Consider the following 18185-nt stretch of genomic DNA (forward strand, 5'->3'; position numbering starts at 1 on the left):
GGTCTTCAAGTAGAAGAAAGAGTACATAATGAGAACCCATGTCAGAAATTCCATTTTTATTATTTTGATGCTCAAGTCCCTGCAGATCACTGAAATGTCTTCTAAGTGTTTGCTTTGATATTTTTTTAAATGAAATTTTACTTAGCATGAAATTTTAAGTACATATGTACTGAATTAAAGACTGTGCCATCAAATAATAGGTAGAAAAGTTCTGTTATTCAGACTGATGGTCCCTGGCTTCATCTTGGGCCCTCCTTCCAAAAGGTCATGCCTAATTCCCTAGAAATTAATTTACTTTTACTTTTTGTTTATAAAGTAATAATATTTTAATAATTATTTTTCAGTATTGTGCAGAAGTATCAGTTCTATGTCTCTCAACCAGATCTTAAATATTCCTGGCCTATGCATGAGGGCATAAGATGTGGCAATCTTATGCTGGCTTTGTACCTCAAAATCTGTTTTCAGTGGAATCTAATGAATCTGAAGTCAAGAACCAACGACTCCACTCACCTAGCTATATAATCCTGGACAAATCACTTAGTTTTTCTAAGCCTCAATTTCCTAATATATCATAATTTTTTGGATAATTTAATGGGGTAATATATGTAAGACTCATAGAAAATATTTAATAAATAATGTATTGTGTTAATACTATGGTTATAGTTGTATAAATTGTTATTATTATCATTAACAATCAGCATTCTTTGGTTGCAATCAATCAATTGCACTTTGGCTGATTTAAGCCAGAGGAAATATGTTGAAAATATTCTAGGAAATAAGAAAGCTGACAGGTAAGTTGGAGACCAAATTTAAAGAGACAAGAGAAATGGCAACCTGAAAATGTGGAATCAAAGACTGTAAAAATTAAAGGAATGAACTCACAGAAGTGAAAATGTGGAATCAAAAACTGTAAAAATTAAAGGAATGAACTCACAGAAGGAAGAGTCTAGCTGCCCTCCAGGTTATTAACTTCTGGTCATGTACTTTCTGTTTGTTACTCTGTTCAAGATTCAAACTTCAGGGAGTGAGTGTCCAGTAGGCTTTAGATCACAAGCTTAGTCCTTTTATCAGTGGGAGCGAGGGTCCTGATTAGGATTCCACCATATGGAACCCTGAAGGAAAGAGGTAAACGTCCCACAAAAACCAAGGTACTGGTAAGGAGAAATGGACCCTGGGGAACCAAACTCCCATGAATGTCCATCAAATGAAAATTAGCCTGTATCTTCAGATTTCATTCATATGACCATATATCTTGCTATTTAATTTCTTCCCACATCTTAATTAGCTGTCTTTTGTTGGCTTTGTACCTCAGAATCTGTTTTCAGTGGAATCTAATGAATCTGAAGTCAAGAACCAACGACTCCACTCACCTAGCTATATAATCCTGGACAAATCACTTAGTTTTTCTTTTCTTTTCTTTTTTTTTTTTACTGTTGACCCAAACACTTTAATTTTACAACTTTCATGTACAATATGATGTCCATAAACGGTTGGAATTCTCACCTGGCTCCTGTTTGCAGAGAGCTCAGTCTTCATCATCAGGGAGGATACCCAGTTCTTCATCTGGATATGCAAAGTGAAGGATCTGGGAAGGATCTGGATATGCAAAGTGACCCAGCACAGCATCTGAGTCATGCCAAAAACGCCAGAGAATCCAGAACCACATGGTCCCACTGAATATCTCGGCCTGGATCACCTGGGACTTGGTGAGCTGGGGAAACTGTCTATACCGCGGCTCGATATGCACACCACCACCGGCATGACGAACTCCACTGCCTCCAGCCTCCCGCGAGCCAGGGCCTCTGAACAACCCGCCTCCAGAGCGAAGGAAAGGCGCCAGGCGCGTCAGAGCCGACATGCCAGCCCGCATCCCGAGAGCACTGTTCAGGCCGCACCGCCTCTACGTCACTTCCCCTCACTTAGTTTTTCTAAGCCTCAATTTCGTAATCTATCATAATTTTTTGGATAATTTAATGGGGTAATATATGTAAGACTCATAGAAAATATTTAATAAATAATGTATTGTGTTAATACTATGGTTATAGTTGTATAAATTGCTATTATTATCATTAACAATTGACTAATTCATATTGACCTGTTATTCTCCACCTCAACCTAAACAGGACTTCTAAATTAATCCTCTGATATCAGCAACCCTCAACAATGGGAAGAGAGAATCTCAATAACCTTTCCCCAAACATACAAACCTCATCCCCAGTGAATAATAAGCCAAATCAGCCCCTGACTGGTTTAAAAGTCAAGGCATCCTTTAGGGACTTTTAGTCCCCTTCAAGAAATCAAACAATTGAATACAGTCAAAGCAATTGTGGATAAACCACCCAGTTACCTGTTTAAAGGACCCTTAATGAATATTTATTCCTAAGATAAGGGAAGGAAGCAGAAAATTAATGTTTGTACTTGAAATATCCATTGACACATTATAGTGTTGTTCACATTTTGTTTGTCATAAGCACAGGAAACATGCAAGACTAATTCTAAATATCAATGGAAAAATGCAATTAAAATTGTCCAATTGAAAAAACAGGTGGACTTTTCTAAAGTGCACATGAAATGGAACATTTCCTAGACGAGATCATATGTTAGCCACAAAACATCACTCCATAGAATCAAGAATACCTTTTGACCATAAGGATATGAATCTAGAATCAATACCAGGAGAAAACTGGAAAATCACAAATATGTGGAAATTAAACACTGTTATCTTTAATAACAAAAAGATCAAAGAATAAATCAAAGGGAAAATGAAAAAATATCTTGATATAAAACACAAGGGAGACATAACGTACTAAAACTTATAGGATGCAGCAAAAGCAGTTTCAAGAGGAAATCTTACAGCTATAAACACGTAAACTAAGAGAAAAGAAAGATCTCAAAGAAACAACCTACCATTATGCCACAAGGGATTAGAAAAAGAACAAGCTAACAAATTTAGCAGAAGGAAAGAAATAATAAGGATGAGAGCAGAAATAAATAGAGAATAGGAAAGCAATAGAAAAGATAAACAAAACTAAGAGTTGGTCCTTTGAAAAGATAAACAACATTGAAAAACCTTTAACTAAACTAAGAGAAAAAAGACTAAGATGAATAAAATTATAAATGACATAGAAGACATTATAAATAACACCACATAAATACAAAGGATCATAAGAGACTACTAGGAAAAATCATATGCCTACAAATTGGACAACCTAAAAATACTTGGATAAATACTTGGAAACTTACAAACACAAAGTCTGAAACATGAAGAAATAGAAAATCTGAACAGACCAAAAAGGAGTAAAGAGATGGAATTAGTAATTTAAAAAAAAAATCCTCCCAAAGAAATGTTCAGAACTGGATGGTTTCACTGGTCAATTCTACCAAACATTTAAAAGAGAATTAAAACCAATCCTTTCTGAATCCTTCTCTAAAACTGAAGAAGAAAAACTCTCAAAGTCATTTTTATGAGGATAGCATTGTCCTGAAAACACAGCCAATAACGAAACTATAAGAAAATTACAGGCTAATATTCTTGATGAATATAGTTGCAAATATTCCCAGCAAAATATTAGTAAACCAAATTCGACAGCACATTGAAAATATTACACACTTTGATCAAGTGGGATCCCTAGGATGCAAGGTTGCATCAACATATGTGAATCAATAAATGTGATACACCACATTAGTATTATGAAAGATTAAAATTATATGATCATCTCAATAGATGCAGAAAAAGTATTTGACAAAATTCAACATAATTTCATGATAAACACTGTGAACAAAATTGGGTACGGAAGACTGAAGCCCACAGTTAACATCATATTCATTGGTGAAACATTGAAAGCTTTTCAATACCAAGAACAAGACAAGGGTGCCACCCTTAGTTCTCTTATTTAACTAATACTATTTATAGTATTAGAAATCCTAGCCAGAGGGGGCCTGGATGGCTCAGTCAGTTAAGCATCAGCCTTTGGCTCATGATCCCTGGATCCTAGGATCAAGCCCCACACTGGGTCCCCAGCTGTGCAGGGAGAAGCTCCCTACTTCTCCCTCTCCTGTTCCCCCTCTCTCTTTCAAATAAATAAATAAAAGTCTTTAAAAAAAAAAAAAAAAAAAAAGGAAAGAAAGAAATTGTAGCCACAGCAATCCGTCAAGAAAAAGAAATAAAAGGCATCCAAATGAACAAGGAAGAAGTAAAATTATATGTTTGCAGATGATGCAGATCTTATATATTGAAAATCCTACAGACTTTACAAAAAAAACTTTAGAACTAATTTAAAAATTCAGGAAAGTTACAGAATACACAATCAGCATACAAAAATATGCTGTATTTCTGTATACTAACAAGATTTCCAAAAAAGAAATAAAGAATGCAATGTCATTTACAATAGCATCAAAAGCAATAAAATACCTAAGAATAAATTTAACCAAAAAGATGAAAAATCTGTACACTGAAGACTATAAGACATTAGTGGAAGAAATTAAAGAAGACAAAAATAAAGAAAAAAAAATTTCCCATACTCAGGAATCAGAAGAATGAATATTCTTAAATGTCCATACCACCCAAAGCCATCTATAGATTCAGTGCAATTCCTATCAAGACTTCAATAGTTTTGGGGGCGCCTGGGTGGCTCAGTGGGTTAAAGCCTCTGCCTTCGGCTCAGGTCATGATCTCAGGGTCCTGGGATCGAGCCCCACATCAGGCTCTCTGCTCGGCGGGGAACCTGCTTCCCTTCCTCTCTCTCTGCCTGCCTCTCTGCCTACTTGTGATCTCTGTCGAATAAATAAATAAAAATCTTAAAAAAAAAAAAAAAAGGACTTCAATAGTTTTGTTTTTTTACAGAAATTTTAAAAAAACTTAAAGTTCATATGGAATCATGAAAGACCCTAAATAACCAAAGCAATCTTGAGAAAGAAGAATAAAGCTGCATGCATCACACATCCTGATTTCGACCACTGTTACAAAGTTATAACAATTAAAACAGTATGGTACTGGCATAAAAGAAGACACATAGACAAATGGAATAGAACCAAGAGTCCAGAAATAAATCCATGCATATACAGTCAAATAATATTTGAAAAGGGAAGCACATTTTTTTTCAAGAGGGAAAAATAGTTTCTTCAATAAATGGTATACTAAGAAAATAGAATATTCACATGCAAAAAAAAGAAAAGAAAAGAAATTGAGCCCTTATCTTACACTACTCACCAAGATTAACTCAAAATCGATTAATGACTAAAACATAAGACTTAAAATTCCTAGAAGAAAACATAAGGAAAAGCTCTTTGACATCGGTCTCGGCAATAAATTTTTTGGATATGACACCAAAAGCACAAACAACAAATGCAAAAATAAACAAGCGGAATCAAATCAAACTAAAAAACTTCTACACAGAAAAAGAAACAATCAACAAAACAAGAAGGCAACCTAAGGAATGAAATTAAATATTTACAAAGCAAATATCCAGTCAACAGTTAATACTCAAAATACACAAGGAGCTCATACAACTCAATAACAAAAAGATCAAATAATTCAATTAATTTGACAAATGGACAAAGAACTCGAACAGATATTTTTCCAATATATAAATGGCCAACAGATACATGCAAAAAGTGCTTAATCTCGCTAATCATCAGAGAAAAGCAAATCAAAACCACAATGAGATATCACCTCCAAACTGTAGAATAACTTCTATCAAAACAAAAACAAAAACAAGACAAAATAACTGCTGGAAAGGTTGTAGAGAAAAGGGACTTCTTGTGAACTACTGGTGGTAACATAAGTCAGTTTAACCACTATGGAAAAACCACTTATTTTCCTTAGAAAATAAGAAATAAACTACCATATGATTCAGAAATTCCATTTCTGAGTCAAGTGGTCAAGTGTATACCCATTGACTTTGAAAACTGTCTGTACCATTTGGGAGGTTGCCCATTGAATTCTTAACTATGGGTGTCACTTGTATAAAGGTCAGCCTCATTCAGAGACTTATTTCCAAGGAAGGGGATTACAAAGTTCTCCTTTTCAAACTTTAATATACACATGAATCACCCATTGATATTGCTAAGATGGAGATTCATTAAGTCTGGGTTGGGGCCAGAGAGTTTGCATTTCTAAAAAGGTCCAATATGATGTTGAGGCTGCTATCCACAGATCAGAGTTTGAAATAGCAAAGCTAAAAGAGTATAAACAATGATTCCAACACAAATTTCTAAGCATAACTAGAAAAATTCTCCTGATTTTATTCTCATGACTTCTTATAATATAACCTTACTCACAAATACTGAAAGGTCAATGCGTATCTACTGTCTTGGAAGATTTTCCATAGGCCCTAAAAAAAGCAGGAAGCTAATAATCCAGGATAATTGTATCTTTGGTTCATACAGGCATCACCGCAGAGCATGTTTAAAATGCGGTTTCCGTGCATTGCTACCACTCAAGAATTTGGCTTTATGATGCCTGAAATTTGCATTTTATTTATTTTTTAAAATATTTTATTCATTTATATGACAGAGAGAGAGAGCACAAGCAGATGGAGCAGCAGTGGGAGTGGGAGAAGCCGGCTCCCCACTGAGCAGGGAGCCTGATGCAGGGCTTGATCCTAGGATTCTGGGATCATAACCTGAGCCAAAGGCAGCCTCTTAACTGGCTGAGCCACCCAAGCGCCCCTGAAATTTACATTTTAATATGCAGCCCAGGTCATTCTAATGAAGATGGCACATGGACAAACCTTTGAGAAATACTAAGTGATTTTGTTGGTGTTGTTACCTGATGTAGTATAGTTAGGGTAGAGACTATGCTACTACAACAAAAATACCCCCAAACACATGGCTTCAATAATATAGATGGCAGTATCTCCTTCATCTGCCGATCCAAAGCATAGTTCCCAGCTGACCTGGTGGCTCTGTGCCATAACGCAAGCATGGCCCAGATGCCTACTATCTTGTTGCTCTGACATCTCTTAGGATGTTGTCTCTGTCTGCATTTTCAAATATGAGCCACTACCACATCTGTAGTTCAGCCCACAGGAAGGAAAAAAAAAACACTAAAGAGCAAGCTATTTTCTTTTTTCCCCTAGTTGTTTGGTTTATACTTTATTGACGTATACGCTATATACATCAAACTGCACATATTTAAAGTACACAATTTGAAAAGCCTTGTCACATTTGTAACAACCAAAATGTTCAGACACAGGTGGGTGAATACACCACTTCTTCTAAGCAATGGATGCATATGGTACATACAGTGATCTTAGTCAAAAGTCCGCAGCCAAGCTACAAAGGAGGCTGGATAACATTGTCTCAAACTGGGTACCATATGCAAAGCTGTATCTCTAGTTCTACAGAGGAGAGAACACTTTGTGGGACAGCCAGAAACCCACATTTCCTGGAAAACCTATATGCCTTAAAACTCAGGGCAGGTATCTCCTTCAGGAGGCCTCTTCTGATCCCCAGACCTGAATTAAGTTTCTCTTCTATGCTTACTGAAACCCACTACTCACGAACCTCACTATACCTAGGATGTCAAGTTATCAAAATGACTTTGTGTCTTCATCTATATTGTTCCCTTTAGGCATGTGACTAGTTGCTCTCTGTCAACAAATGACAAAATTGAATTAACCTGGTATGAAGATTGATAATGACTGACCCTTCCTTTTTAATATCAATAATACCAATCTTTTATTTAACAAGTGCCCACTATATGCCAAAACACCATTCAAGGCCCCATAAAAATATTACGTCTTCCCTTCTTCACAAAAATTCTGTGAAGTAGTTATTACTGTCCCTACTTTATTTATAAGGAAACCAAGTCTTGTAGGAGTTACAAAGCTTGTCCCAGTTTCAGAGCTAATGAGAACCAGAAGCAGAATTTAACTTACCTGTCCCATCCAAAGCCTACTCTATTTCTACCTGAACATGCCTCTTCTCCATTGTCATTAATATGATAATCAATTGCCCTAAAAATGCACACCACCCATATTTTAAAGGTATTTTAAAGCATGATTCTATATGTTATTACTGGCCCTGGAAGGAAAAGTTTCTTAGTCTCCTTTTCCATCTGCGAGCCATAAAAAATTATCTGTAAGGTACTGCTCATAGAAACTGAGAGCTAACTTGATATAAAACCATCTCAATGTCTTAAAAGAACACAAACTAGAACTCAAGATCTCCTTTATAGCCTAGTTCACCGATGGGAAAGTGGAGACACAAAGACAGGAAATGATTGCTGGAGTCAAATAAGGCACTGGCTCAGCGGGGCTCGGGCTTCCTGATCCAGGGAGGCAACATGTGTTTGGAAAGAGTATGGACCATGTGGCCGAACAATGGAAGATTCAAATACTGATGCTGCCATTTGAGTATGGGACCTCAGACAAGTTTCCTAACTTCTTTAAAGCAGTTTCCTCATTTGTAAATGAAATAAAGATACCTACCTCCTTTGTAGATGTATTGTGACTAGTAGAGATGAATTATGGAATTCACATATGAATTATGTAATCCACATAGGGCCTGACAGAGTGAGTGCTAATTAAATGTTAGTTCTCTCTTTCCATCACAGGCTAGCCTTTTCCTAGGACACATATTGCCTTCTACAAGGGCAATGGTCTTTTACCCTTCTTGACACCCACATAAATTTCACATTGTAGAAATCTAGAGCTGAGTGCACATGAAGCAGAGTCCATTCTAAAAGGTTTTTTTTTTTTTTAATTTAAAGAAAGAAAAAGTAAAAAGTGCTGAGCCAATATTTCTACTATTCAATCATTAAATATTAATCGATGTCAATGCATTTGAGGGAGCCTTTAGCTGTGACAGGTGAGCTGAAAGTAGAAATTCTGATTTAACGAGGCCTCCTGGCCACTTTGGCAAAATGTCAGGGTGCAGGGTGTGGTGGAGAATAATTAACTGATAAACAACCTTCCAAAAAAGATCAGTAACTATTAACTTGAGGACAAAGACAAGACTTCTCTTATCTTCTCCAAAGTGTTTTTTCTCATGGGATCTCTCAGTCCTTTCTGAATCAACCCTGATTCAGTACCCCTAAGTCAGAATGCCCTTAACTGTTTTGTTTAGACTGGGCTATGAAATGATTAGGCTGTTGAAATGATGAATCAGGAGCACTGCAGGATTTTTCACAGTCTCTCTGAACAATGCCCCATATCACATTTACACTGACAGGCTGTATTTTTATATTTGACATGTGAGAGGAACATGGAAAATAACACACTGACAGCACCTTAGATACCAGTCATACATCTTCCTAACACAGATTGATGGGTGGAAAGGAATATTATTTAGTGAGCCCTTCTTAAGCTCTCCAAGGAAAATATATAGATCCACCAGTGGATTGACTTGAAACTCATATTAACAATCCTTACGAGCAAGAAACAGAAAAACAACCACCATCCATTTCTGCACCAGCAAACAGATCAGAGAAATTAGCAGAAACCAATCCTGTACCTGTACATTTCTCACTGATGGGTCAGGCTTTGCCCCTCTCCAACCCAGCAATCTGAGTCAGTGGAATTTCTCCATTGAGGCACATCAGTCTTTCCAATTTCAAACCAAAGGTGAAAGATAAGCTGGTAGGAAAATTTAAGCCACAGCTTTAGCTGCTCAGGGAACCAAGCTGCTCAGGGAACCAACTGTTCTGAAAACAGAAAACAAAACAAAACAAAACAAAAACCTGAGAAGGAGTAGCCTAAGCTAACCACATGCCTATGGAGAGACCTAAAGAACCATGTGGGATTATGGCTGCCATATATTAGGAGACATATATTAAGAGACACAGAAGAGAAGGAAAAGGGAAAAAAATGTCCCTTATAATGGATGCTGTAATCTCCCTCCAGGAAGGCATGATTTATTACCACAATTGCTGGGAATGCTGCTGGTGACCACTGTCTCAGCTGCTGGCCCTCTTCAGAGGTCCTTCTGCTAAAGAGAGCTCCCACCAAATAGTATGTTGTCTCATGGAGCTGCTTGCATCCACTGACTGGTCAATACAGAAGTATAAGGGCCTAACCTCTTATTGCCTAAAGGAACAACTATGGAAGGTTGTCCCAGCTTCAGAGCCCCATGAGTTAGCTAAGACCTGCTTTGAGACTCCATCACACTCTAAGCCCAATCCTGCTTCCTTCCATTTGCTTATGCAGGTGTCAATCCCATAAGCATTTCATAATTCACTGCTAGCTAATCTTCGTCTCAGAGTCTGTTTCCAGGAATACCCAATACTCTCTTCATTTCCCACTTCCATAATGTACCATGTAGCTCAAATATCCCAATGAATAAAATCTTATAATACTTTCAGAAATGTATATATATAATCAGCCAAATCACTTCAACCCACATCATAGTCATTCTAATTCTCAAGATGGAAAATAAAAACAGAGAAAGATAAGCACCATCTTTGGAAGGACCTACCACTCTAAGTTTCAAGCTCACTCTTTAGTCTAACATGGGCTTTTGTTTCTTTCTTTGTTTTTCATTATATGCTTAAACTAAGGCAAAAGCAGGTAAAGAAAAACTCCTAGGAATTCTAGTACCAAAACAGAAATAGGTGAGAGAAATATTTTTCCTGTTGTAGATGATCCTAAAAAGTCATTAGGGATGCCTGAGTGACTCAGTCATTTGAGCATCCAGCTTTTGATTTCGGTTCAAATTATGATCTCAGGTCCTGAAATTGAGCCCAGTGTCAGGCTCTGGGCTCCGGATGGAGTCTTCCTGAGAGTCTCTCTTCCTCTCCCTCTGCCCCTCCCCACACCACCAGGCCACCTCTCTGAAATAAACAAATTATTTAAAAAGCCAAGAACCTGGGATCTGGATCACTGATTCTTAGGATCACAGAGTATCTGGCACTCTTATTTCTGATGGAAAACAATGGGATATGAAGACTTTCAACTAGCAGTTTACTGGCAGAAGGAACCAGAGATGTATTTAGCATCTCACAGTAAGATTTTGGCATTCAGCTCTTAAGAGTATCAAGTCGTTGGCTGCCTGTGGCTTCATCTACTTTCCCTAGCTTTTTTCTTCTCTGTTCTCCATTTGCTTCCTCTGCTTTTGCTTCCTCCTCTTTGGTTCTTTTTCCCATTTCCTCTCCTTCCCACTTCATTGGACATTTTTTATTGACTGGAGCTTCAATGGTGGTTGCATCACACAGATTGCTTTTTCCACAGTAAAGCCCTGATTTGGAAGGGAGAAAGAAGAATTTTTCATCTCTGTGTGCAAATGTAATTCAAATATGGTGAACTAATTTATTCTGTAAAACTTAATTAAAACCAATAAAAAAAGGAGACAGCTCTGGAGGGAGCAGTAACTCCCTTGGCAGGACCTGGGTGAGATGCATTCAGTTGGGACTTTTTAAATCTTAGCATTTGATTTGGCCCCATGATTTTCAGAGAACTAGGTTTGGTTTTATATGCTACTAAAATGCTTTTAAATTTAATGGTTTACTCCAATTGGGGAAAGTTTTGTTAGGTTTTCTCTAAAGTTTCCCACAGGAAAGCCTTGGTTTTTTATTTGTGACTGGAATATTTTGTGGCTTTAGAAATTACCAGGAAAATTTTAAAAAATGCTACTTTTGAAGTTTTCCAGATGCACACAAGTATATTTTCATTTATCTTACATCACATCCCTCATTTTGAAGTGATTTTTGTCTGAAAGTATGAATAAACAAGGTCAGAGTAGAACTTGCAGGAATAGTGACTTCATGCTGAGATCCCCATTACACTTTAAGCTTCTTGATTGTAGAACTGTGTCTTAAACACTATTTCAATGCTTCACACCAAACAGAGAAATAAAGTGCACACTGATGGATGGATGGAGGGACGGAGGGACGGAGGGACGGAGGGGGGAAGGGAAGGAGGCCTAAATACATCAATCCATGAATCCTAGAGTGTTGGGATACATCTGCCTGTATTCTTCCTGCTGGAATTGGAGTTAAAGGGAGATGTGAGAGCTGCTCCACTACTTGTATGTAAGAGTAGAGGACTACTCTAAGAGGAGGACTACTAAGCATGGCATTGCAACAAAATCTCATACCCAGCACCAAATTTTGTCAAGGTAGGTACTCAATAAATATTGGATAAATAGGATTTTCACCCCATGTCGATCAAAGTTTGCCTCAAGAACACTGCAAGAGGAGTGCCAACGGTGATTATTTCCAGTATTTTATTATGAAAATTTCCAACATGTAAAAAAATTTGAATAATTTTTCACAGAACACCCTTATACCTATGACCTGATTATAAGCATTAACAACTTACTCTACTTATTTACCACATAACTCTCTATCTAGCCATCCTTATATTCATATTATTTTAGGGGGCTGAGTACAATATATTTTATTTACCTGACAATATAGGGTTTCCCAAACCCCTCCCTTTCTTCAAATGTTCTGGGATGGAAACTATGTAGAGGTTGGGAGATTCTCAGTGTGTTGGGGAACAAGTTGGGACAGCTGAGGAACTCTCTCTTCCTCTTTCTCTTGCTGGGGTTGGTGGTTCAGGGAACTGGTCTACTACCCTGTTGCTGTAGCCAGATTCATTATCATGCCAGGCAATAAGCTTGACAAAGTGGTCACTGAGAGCAAAACCAGCTCCATCATTTAAAGTGGAAGAGCAAGTGTCATTGTTAAAGTTGCAGGAGACAACCTGGTCTTCAGCATAGTCCAGGGTGCCCTTGAGGGGGCCCTCTGATGCCTTCTTCAGCACCTTCTTGATGTTTTTGTATTTGGTAGCCTTCTCCAGGCAGCAGGTCAGATCCTTGACTGACATCTTGAGGGTGGGGACACAGAAGGCCATGCCAGTGAACTTCCCACTTCAGCTCAGGAATGATCTTGCTACAGCCTTTGTGGCTCAGGTAGAAGCAGGGATGATGTTCTGGGAAGCTCCTTGGCCATCAGGCCACAGCGGCCCAGAGAGGCTATCCACGTCTTCTGAGTGGCAGTAATGGCACAGACTCTGGTCATGGGTTCCTCCATGCTGCCAAAGTTGTCATGGATGACCTTGGCCAGGGGGCCAAGCAGTTGGCAGTGCAGGAGCCATTGCTGATAATCTTGAGGGAGTTGTCATACTTAGGGTTCACAATCATCACAAATAAAGAGGCATCAGCAGAAGTTGGCAGAGATTGATGACCCTCTTGGCCCCACCTTTCAAATGAGCCCCAGCCTTCTCCATGATGGTAAAGACTCCAGTGGCTCCACAACATACTCAGCACCAGCATCACCCTATTTATGCTGGCAGAATCTCATTCCTGGAAGATAGAGATAGGCTTTCCATTGATGACAAGTTTCCTGTTCTCAGCTTTAACAATGCCGTTGAATTTGCTGTGGGTGGAATCATACCAGAATATGTAGACCATGTAGTTGAGGTCAATGAAGGAGTCACTGTATGGTGATAATATCCACTTTGCCAGATTTCGGCCCCCTGGTGAGCAGGTGACCAATATGGCCAGATCAATTTACTCCAATCTTCACCCTCATGTCTCCAGGATATGCCTGGCACTGCACCAAAAGATGTGGCTATCTGTGGAATGGGAAGGAGCAGAAGGCTAACTTGTATTATTTTTTATTCATTTCAAATTAAATGATAGGCATTGGTAACTTTGTCTGTAAATGCTTTGACATACATATCATTAGAATTCAATATTTGTTCCAAGTCTTTTTCCTTTGAAATAAAATGATCATTCTAAATTTTGATGGTTGCAAACACTAGTGTAATACAAATCTTTATCAAGATTAGCATTACCCCCAGAAAATTTAGCCATGGAGATTTGAGAGTCTTTGGAATAATTTCTTTACTACTTTATCCAGAAAGAGACTGTCTGAGAATAACTTACAGTTTAAAATTTGGTAGGAACTGGGGCACCTGGGTGGTTCAATCATTAAGCATCTTCCTTTGACTCAGGTCAGGATCCCAGGACCCTGGAATGGAGCTCCACATCAGGCTCCCTGCTCCATGGGAAGCCTGCTTCTCCCCATCACACTCCCCCTGCTTGTGTTCTCTCTCTCTCTCTCTTCCTCTCTCTGTCTGTGTCAAATAAAAAAATAAAATCTTCAAAAAAAATAAAATTTGATAGGAACTGTCCACCCTCACAAACTCTTTCAGATATCATACCATTAAAGAGGTGCTTTCCTACATTTGTTTTAGCAAAATCCAAACTCCAAATGCATAGTTGATGGCAAGGGAGAGATTTATGTGTATGTACAACATTAGCTGAAGGTTCAGTGAGTTGGCAAACAAGCAAGAAAGAATAAAGCAAAATTAGGATCCTATTTTCTTATGTGGATTTAAAAATAATAATGTATACAAATAATTTTTGTCAGAATAACAGATATGCTTTAGGTCTTAATACATGTAAGTATGTTTTCTTTGCACCAGATTTTTTTGGGACATCACCTTTATGGGGGTGGGGGACAACCAAGGGGCCCTCTCTGAAGTTGTACGTGTTGCCAAGTTGAATCCAGTGCCAAGCTAAATCCCTACCACATGGTACATATAAGTTGAATCCCTTCCAAATGCAGGGCTCCTTCTTAAGTAGCTGTATTGACTAATTACTTTCATCAGGATAATTGCACCTAAGAAAAGGGTACAATTATTTCTACCAAGTAGAATGTTGACATCGTTTAATGAAGAATTAATGCATGTGGTGACAAACTATGTATTTAGAGAGGAAATAAAGCACTTACCAACAATCTGTTTCCAAGAAAGAATTTTTAAGCATGTCTGGTATGCTCTTAAGTATTCAGAATGAAACTAATAGGCATTTCCACAGCACACAAGACTCAGCCTCTATCTAAGTCCATGCATGCCAGTGAATTGACATCCACCATGCCCTAGTGGGTTCTACATCATGGTTGAATTTCAGAGCTGCAATTCAGTTTGGCTAAAGTAGTACCCACTCACATCATCACATTTCAAAGTGACCTTCCCAGTCACTGTTCCACACAAATAGTAAACCTACATCATCTTTCTTTGTGGGAATGGCAAATTTATAAAACTGAAATGCAGAAGGATTATGGTTAAAACCTGCAAAGTGTTGACTGGGACCTAGATTAGTTACTGATGGACAAGAGCCCTAAAATTTATTCTTTCATATATTAACTGAACACATACTGATCAATCAACTATTATATGGAAGGTGCCATGCTAATTATTATATAATAACCCAAAAGGAACCTACATTTTAGAAGCTTGTAACTACAGACCATTCAATCATTCATTCAACATATCTCGACTGGGAACTGTGGTAAACTTTGTGGTCCATTGCCCAAATCCTTCTCTAAGACTGAGGCACCCATTTCTCCAGCTGCCAGGAGTACAGACTGCTGATAGTTCACAACTGAGTTCCTTCCCAGGAATCACTCTAGGCTAAAAGAATACACTTCCCACTTCCTGGAGGCATCAGCATCCAGTGACTGGTGGTGCTAGAGTACAAAGGCTCTTGAGGTCTCTCGTGCAACTACATCATAATTCAATTTCTCCCTTTGCCTAGTGAAGCAACTCTCACTCATCACATGTGTTGTTACTAAAAGCACTCTTCAATTAACCTCCTGCATGCAAATCTCACAGTCACAGTCACCTGAGAAAGCCAACCTAGGACAGTCACTGCCAAATATGATTCTAGGAAGACAACTATAAAATGGAACTTACAAGCTAGATCACCTAGCTCCAGACTGAAAATTCTATCACTAGTGTGCAGTTATGATGCAACTATTAAAAAAATGACACTAATGAAGAACTAAGATGTAAATGAAAGCCTGAGGGTAAAATAATACCAGCCTAAGGTGGTAGAGATCTTAAGAGCCTCCACAGTAATATAAAAAAGACTCTCATTTCCTGCAACCAGAGGGCAGAAAAACTTCATTTGGGACCCAGAAAGAGCTACAGAGAAGGCTGAATTTTTAATGCCTCCATGTCTTTTATAATACGGGCAGGGTTCTGGCTGGGAAGGAGTGGGACGTGGAGACTTGAGATGGGAACATATTGGTCAATGCACTAGAACATCTTGAATCTTTGGGAACATTCAGACTCCCCTGAATCCTCTAGCTACTCAAAAGTGGTCCACTTCTCTCTCTTTAAAGACTTGCATTCCCCATTCCACTTTTGCTTAAAGATGGTACAGAAGCTTTTGTACTTGCAAAATAACACACATCTTATGGTGATCTGTCCCACCTTTTCTCCTGGCCACCAGATCATGGAGAAAGTTATAACAAACCATCTGGGGTAGTTCTGGGTCACTAAAATAAGTTAAAAACTATATGTCAAAGCAGCTTCACTACTAGCCAACATTTCTCAGCAGGAACCAGGAGAGATTACATGGGATTGCAACCTGAGTATGATGTATCAAGGAGAACAGAATGAGAAGTTGGAAAGGGATGAGTTTACAATATGTAAGCAGTCTCCTGTGATTCAAGATTTACACCCCATCAAGGACCCCAGGAGACAGTGCTAATATGCTGCTAGGGTGTTTCTTGGAAGCTTGGACAAAGCAATAGCCCACACCTAATTAAGCATAAATGGGACAGATGGCAAAGACAGTAATCAAAAGATTCAGAGAAGTGAGGCTGCTACATTAAATATAATACATGAAGCCAGAAAATCCACCCATCTACAGTGTTCTAAGAAAAGGCCTAGAGGATAATACATTTACCAAAGTGTTAAGTAACATGCCAATAAGAGGGGCACTAGCATCAATAAGAAGCTCAGTGATAGCCGTCTTTGGTTGTCCAGGGCAATAAGAGATCCTGCTAAAAAATTGGCTCCCTGATAAAAATGGACATGAGAGTATCCTCAAATAAAAGAACCCAGGTAACTGAATCCACTGAGAAGAATCCACTTAACTAAAAAAAAGCAAGGTGGACACAATTGTCATAATAAATAGAAAGGTCAAAGTCATAATCAAGGGGAGCTAACCTGTAAAGAAACTTGGAGATGGTTAATAGAACACAACAATCTAAATGTCATAATAAATGGGCAGCCTTTGAAAACTGCTCAAGCTGTAAAATGAAAAGAAATTAAGGATGAATAATCAAGAGGCTGGAGTGGATACCTCAATAAAAATTCACAAACTTGTCCAATATCCAGACCTGAGCCTTTCTCAAGACCTGGAATACACTGACCGATGGAAATGTCATGTCTCCAGGAAAAAGAATTCCATGACACCATGAAAAGTTACTTGGTAACAATTTTTCCATGAGGGACCTCTGTCCATTTACTCAAATAACTTTATACTTGAGAAAAAGAAATATCCAAACATTTGGATGAGAATTTTAAGACAGAGTCCTACAACCATTAACATTTATATCAAAACATCAAAACGTCAAAATGGACCTCCGTTTTAGTGGGGTTAATATGGGTACATGCAATAAATGGAACTCTGGCCCACACCCTGCTTACTATGGGTCCACTGGGCTCTGTGGACCTACACTACCATCATTTCCCCAGTGTCTGAGTGTATAATTGGAATAAATATACTTGATAGTTGTTTGGACCTATGCATAGCTTTTTAGTCTATAGGTTAAGGGCTATTATAGTGAGAAATTCCAAATGGAAGACTAAGAAATGGCCTTCTCATTTCCCTCTCCAGCCAAGATTGTATGCTGGGACATCCTCTCCAAAGTGAAGGAAAAATTATAGCATCTCATAAACCCCAGCACTATGGTAGAAAACATATGCCACAATTTGGGATGGTGCTTCCACCCATTTACTGAGAGACTTGGAAGACTTAGATCTTTGAGTGGATCCCAGAGCAGGAAAGAGATCTGCAACATGTCCAAGGGACAGTACAAGCTGCCGTTCTACTTGGGGCATCATACCTAACTGACCAATGGTATTAGAGGTATCTGTGTTGACAACAGATGTGTAAAGTTTATGGTGAGCTCTAATCAGAGAATGATATCATAGACTTCTAGGTCTATATGTGTAGCAAGGCTCATTCTATTAACTTCAGAGATTCCTACACCATTTAAAAAGAGCTCCCTCATATGCTACTCATTCCTAGCTAAAATATAAGATCATGTGGCCAGAGCTTCCCATCAGAAGCTGGATTTCCAGACCCACAAAGGCATAATGTTCAGAGGACTCAACAGTAGTCCATCATAATATAGAAGAGTCACTATCAGTATCAGGCACCAGGAAGTCCAGAGACACAAGTAAGCTACAGAGACAGGTGGCCAGACTCTCATGCCATCC

The 18185-nt window shown here is 38.4% G+C and overlaps 1 protein-coding gene and 1 pseudogene across 1 annotated transcript; both read right to left on the reverse strand.

The window, feature by feature from the left end:
• Nucleotides 1-1401: 1401 nt before the first annotated feature.
• LOC132008625 (NADH dehydrogenase [ubiquinone] 1 beta subcomplex subunit 2, mitochondrial-like) lies at nucleotides 1402-1907 on the reverse strand. The gene has a single exon (XM_059387237.1). The coding sequence runs from the start codon at nucleotides 1868-1870 to the stop codon at nucleotides 1526-1528; it is 345 nt and encodes a 114-aa protein (XP_059243220.1). The 5' UTR covers nucleotides 1871-1907; the 3' UTR covers nucleotides 1402-1525.
• A 10515-nt stretch (nucleotides 1908-12422) lies between these two features.
• On the reverse strand, nucleotides 12423-13474 carry LOC132008624 (glyceraldehyde-3-phosphate dehydrogenase-like; annotated as a pseudogene).
• Nucleotides 13475-18185: the final 4711 nt, after the last annotated feature.

This window comes from Mustela nigripes, unplaced genomic scaffold (genome assembly GCF_022355385.1).
Source record: "Mustela nigripes isolate SB6536 unplaced genomic scaffold, MUSNIG.SB6536 HiC_scaffold_508, whole genome shotgun sequence".
Classification (NCBI taxonomy): Eukaryota; Metazoa; Chordata; class Mammalia; order Carnivora; family Mustelidae; genus Mustela; species Mustela nigripes.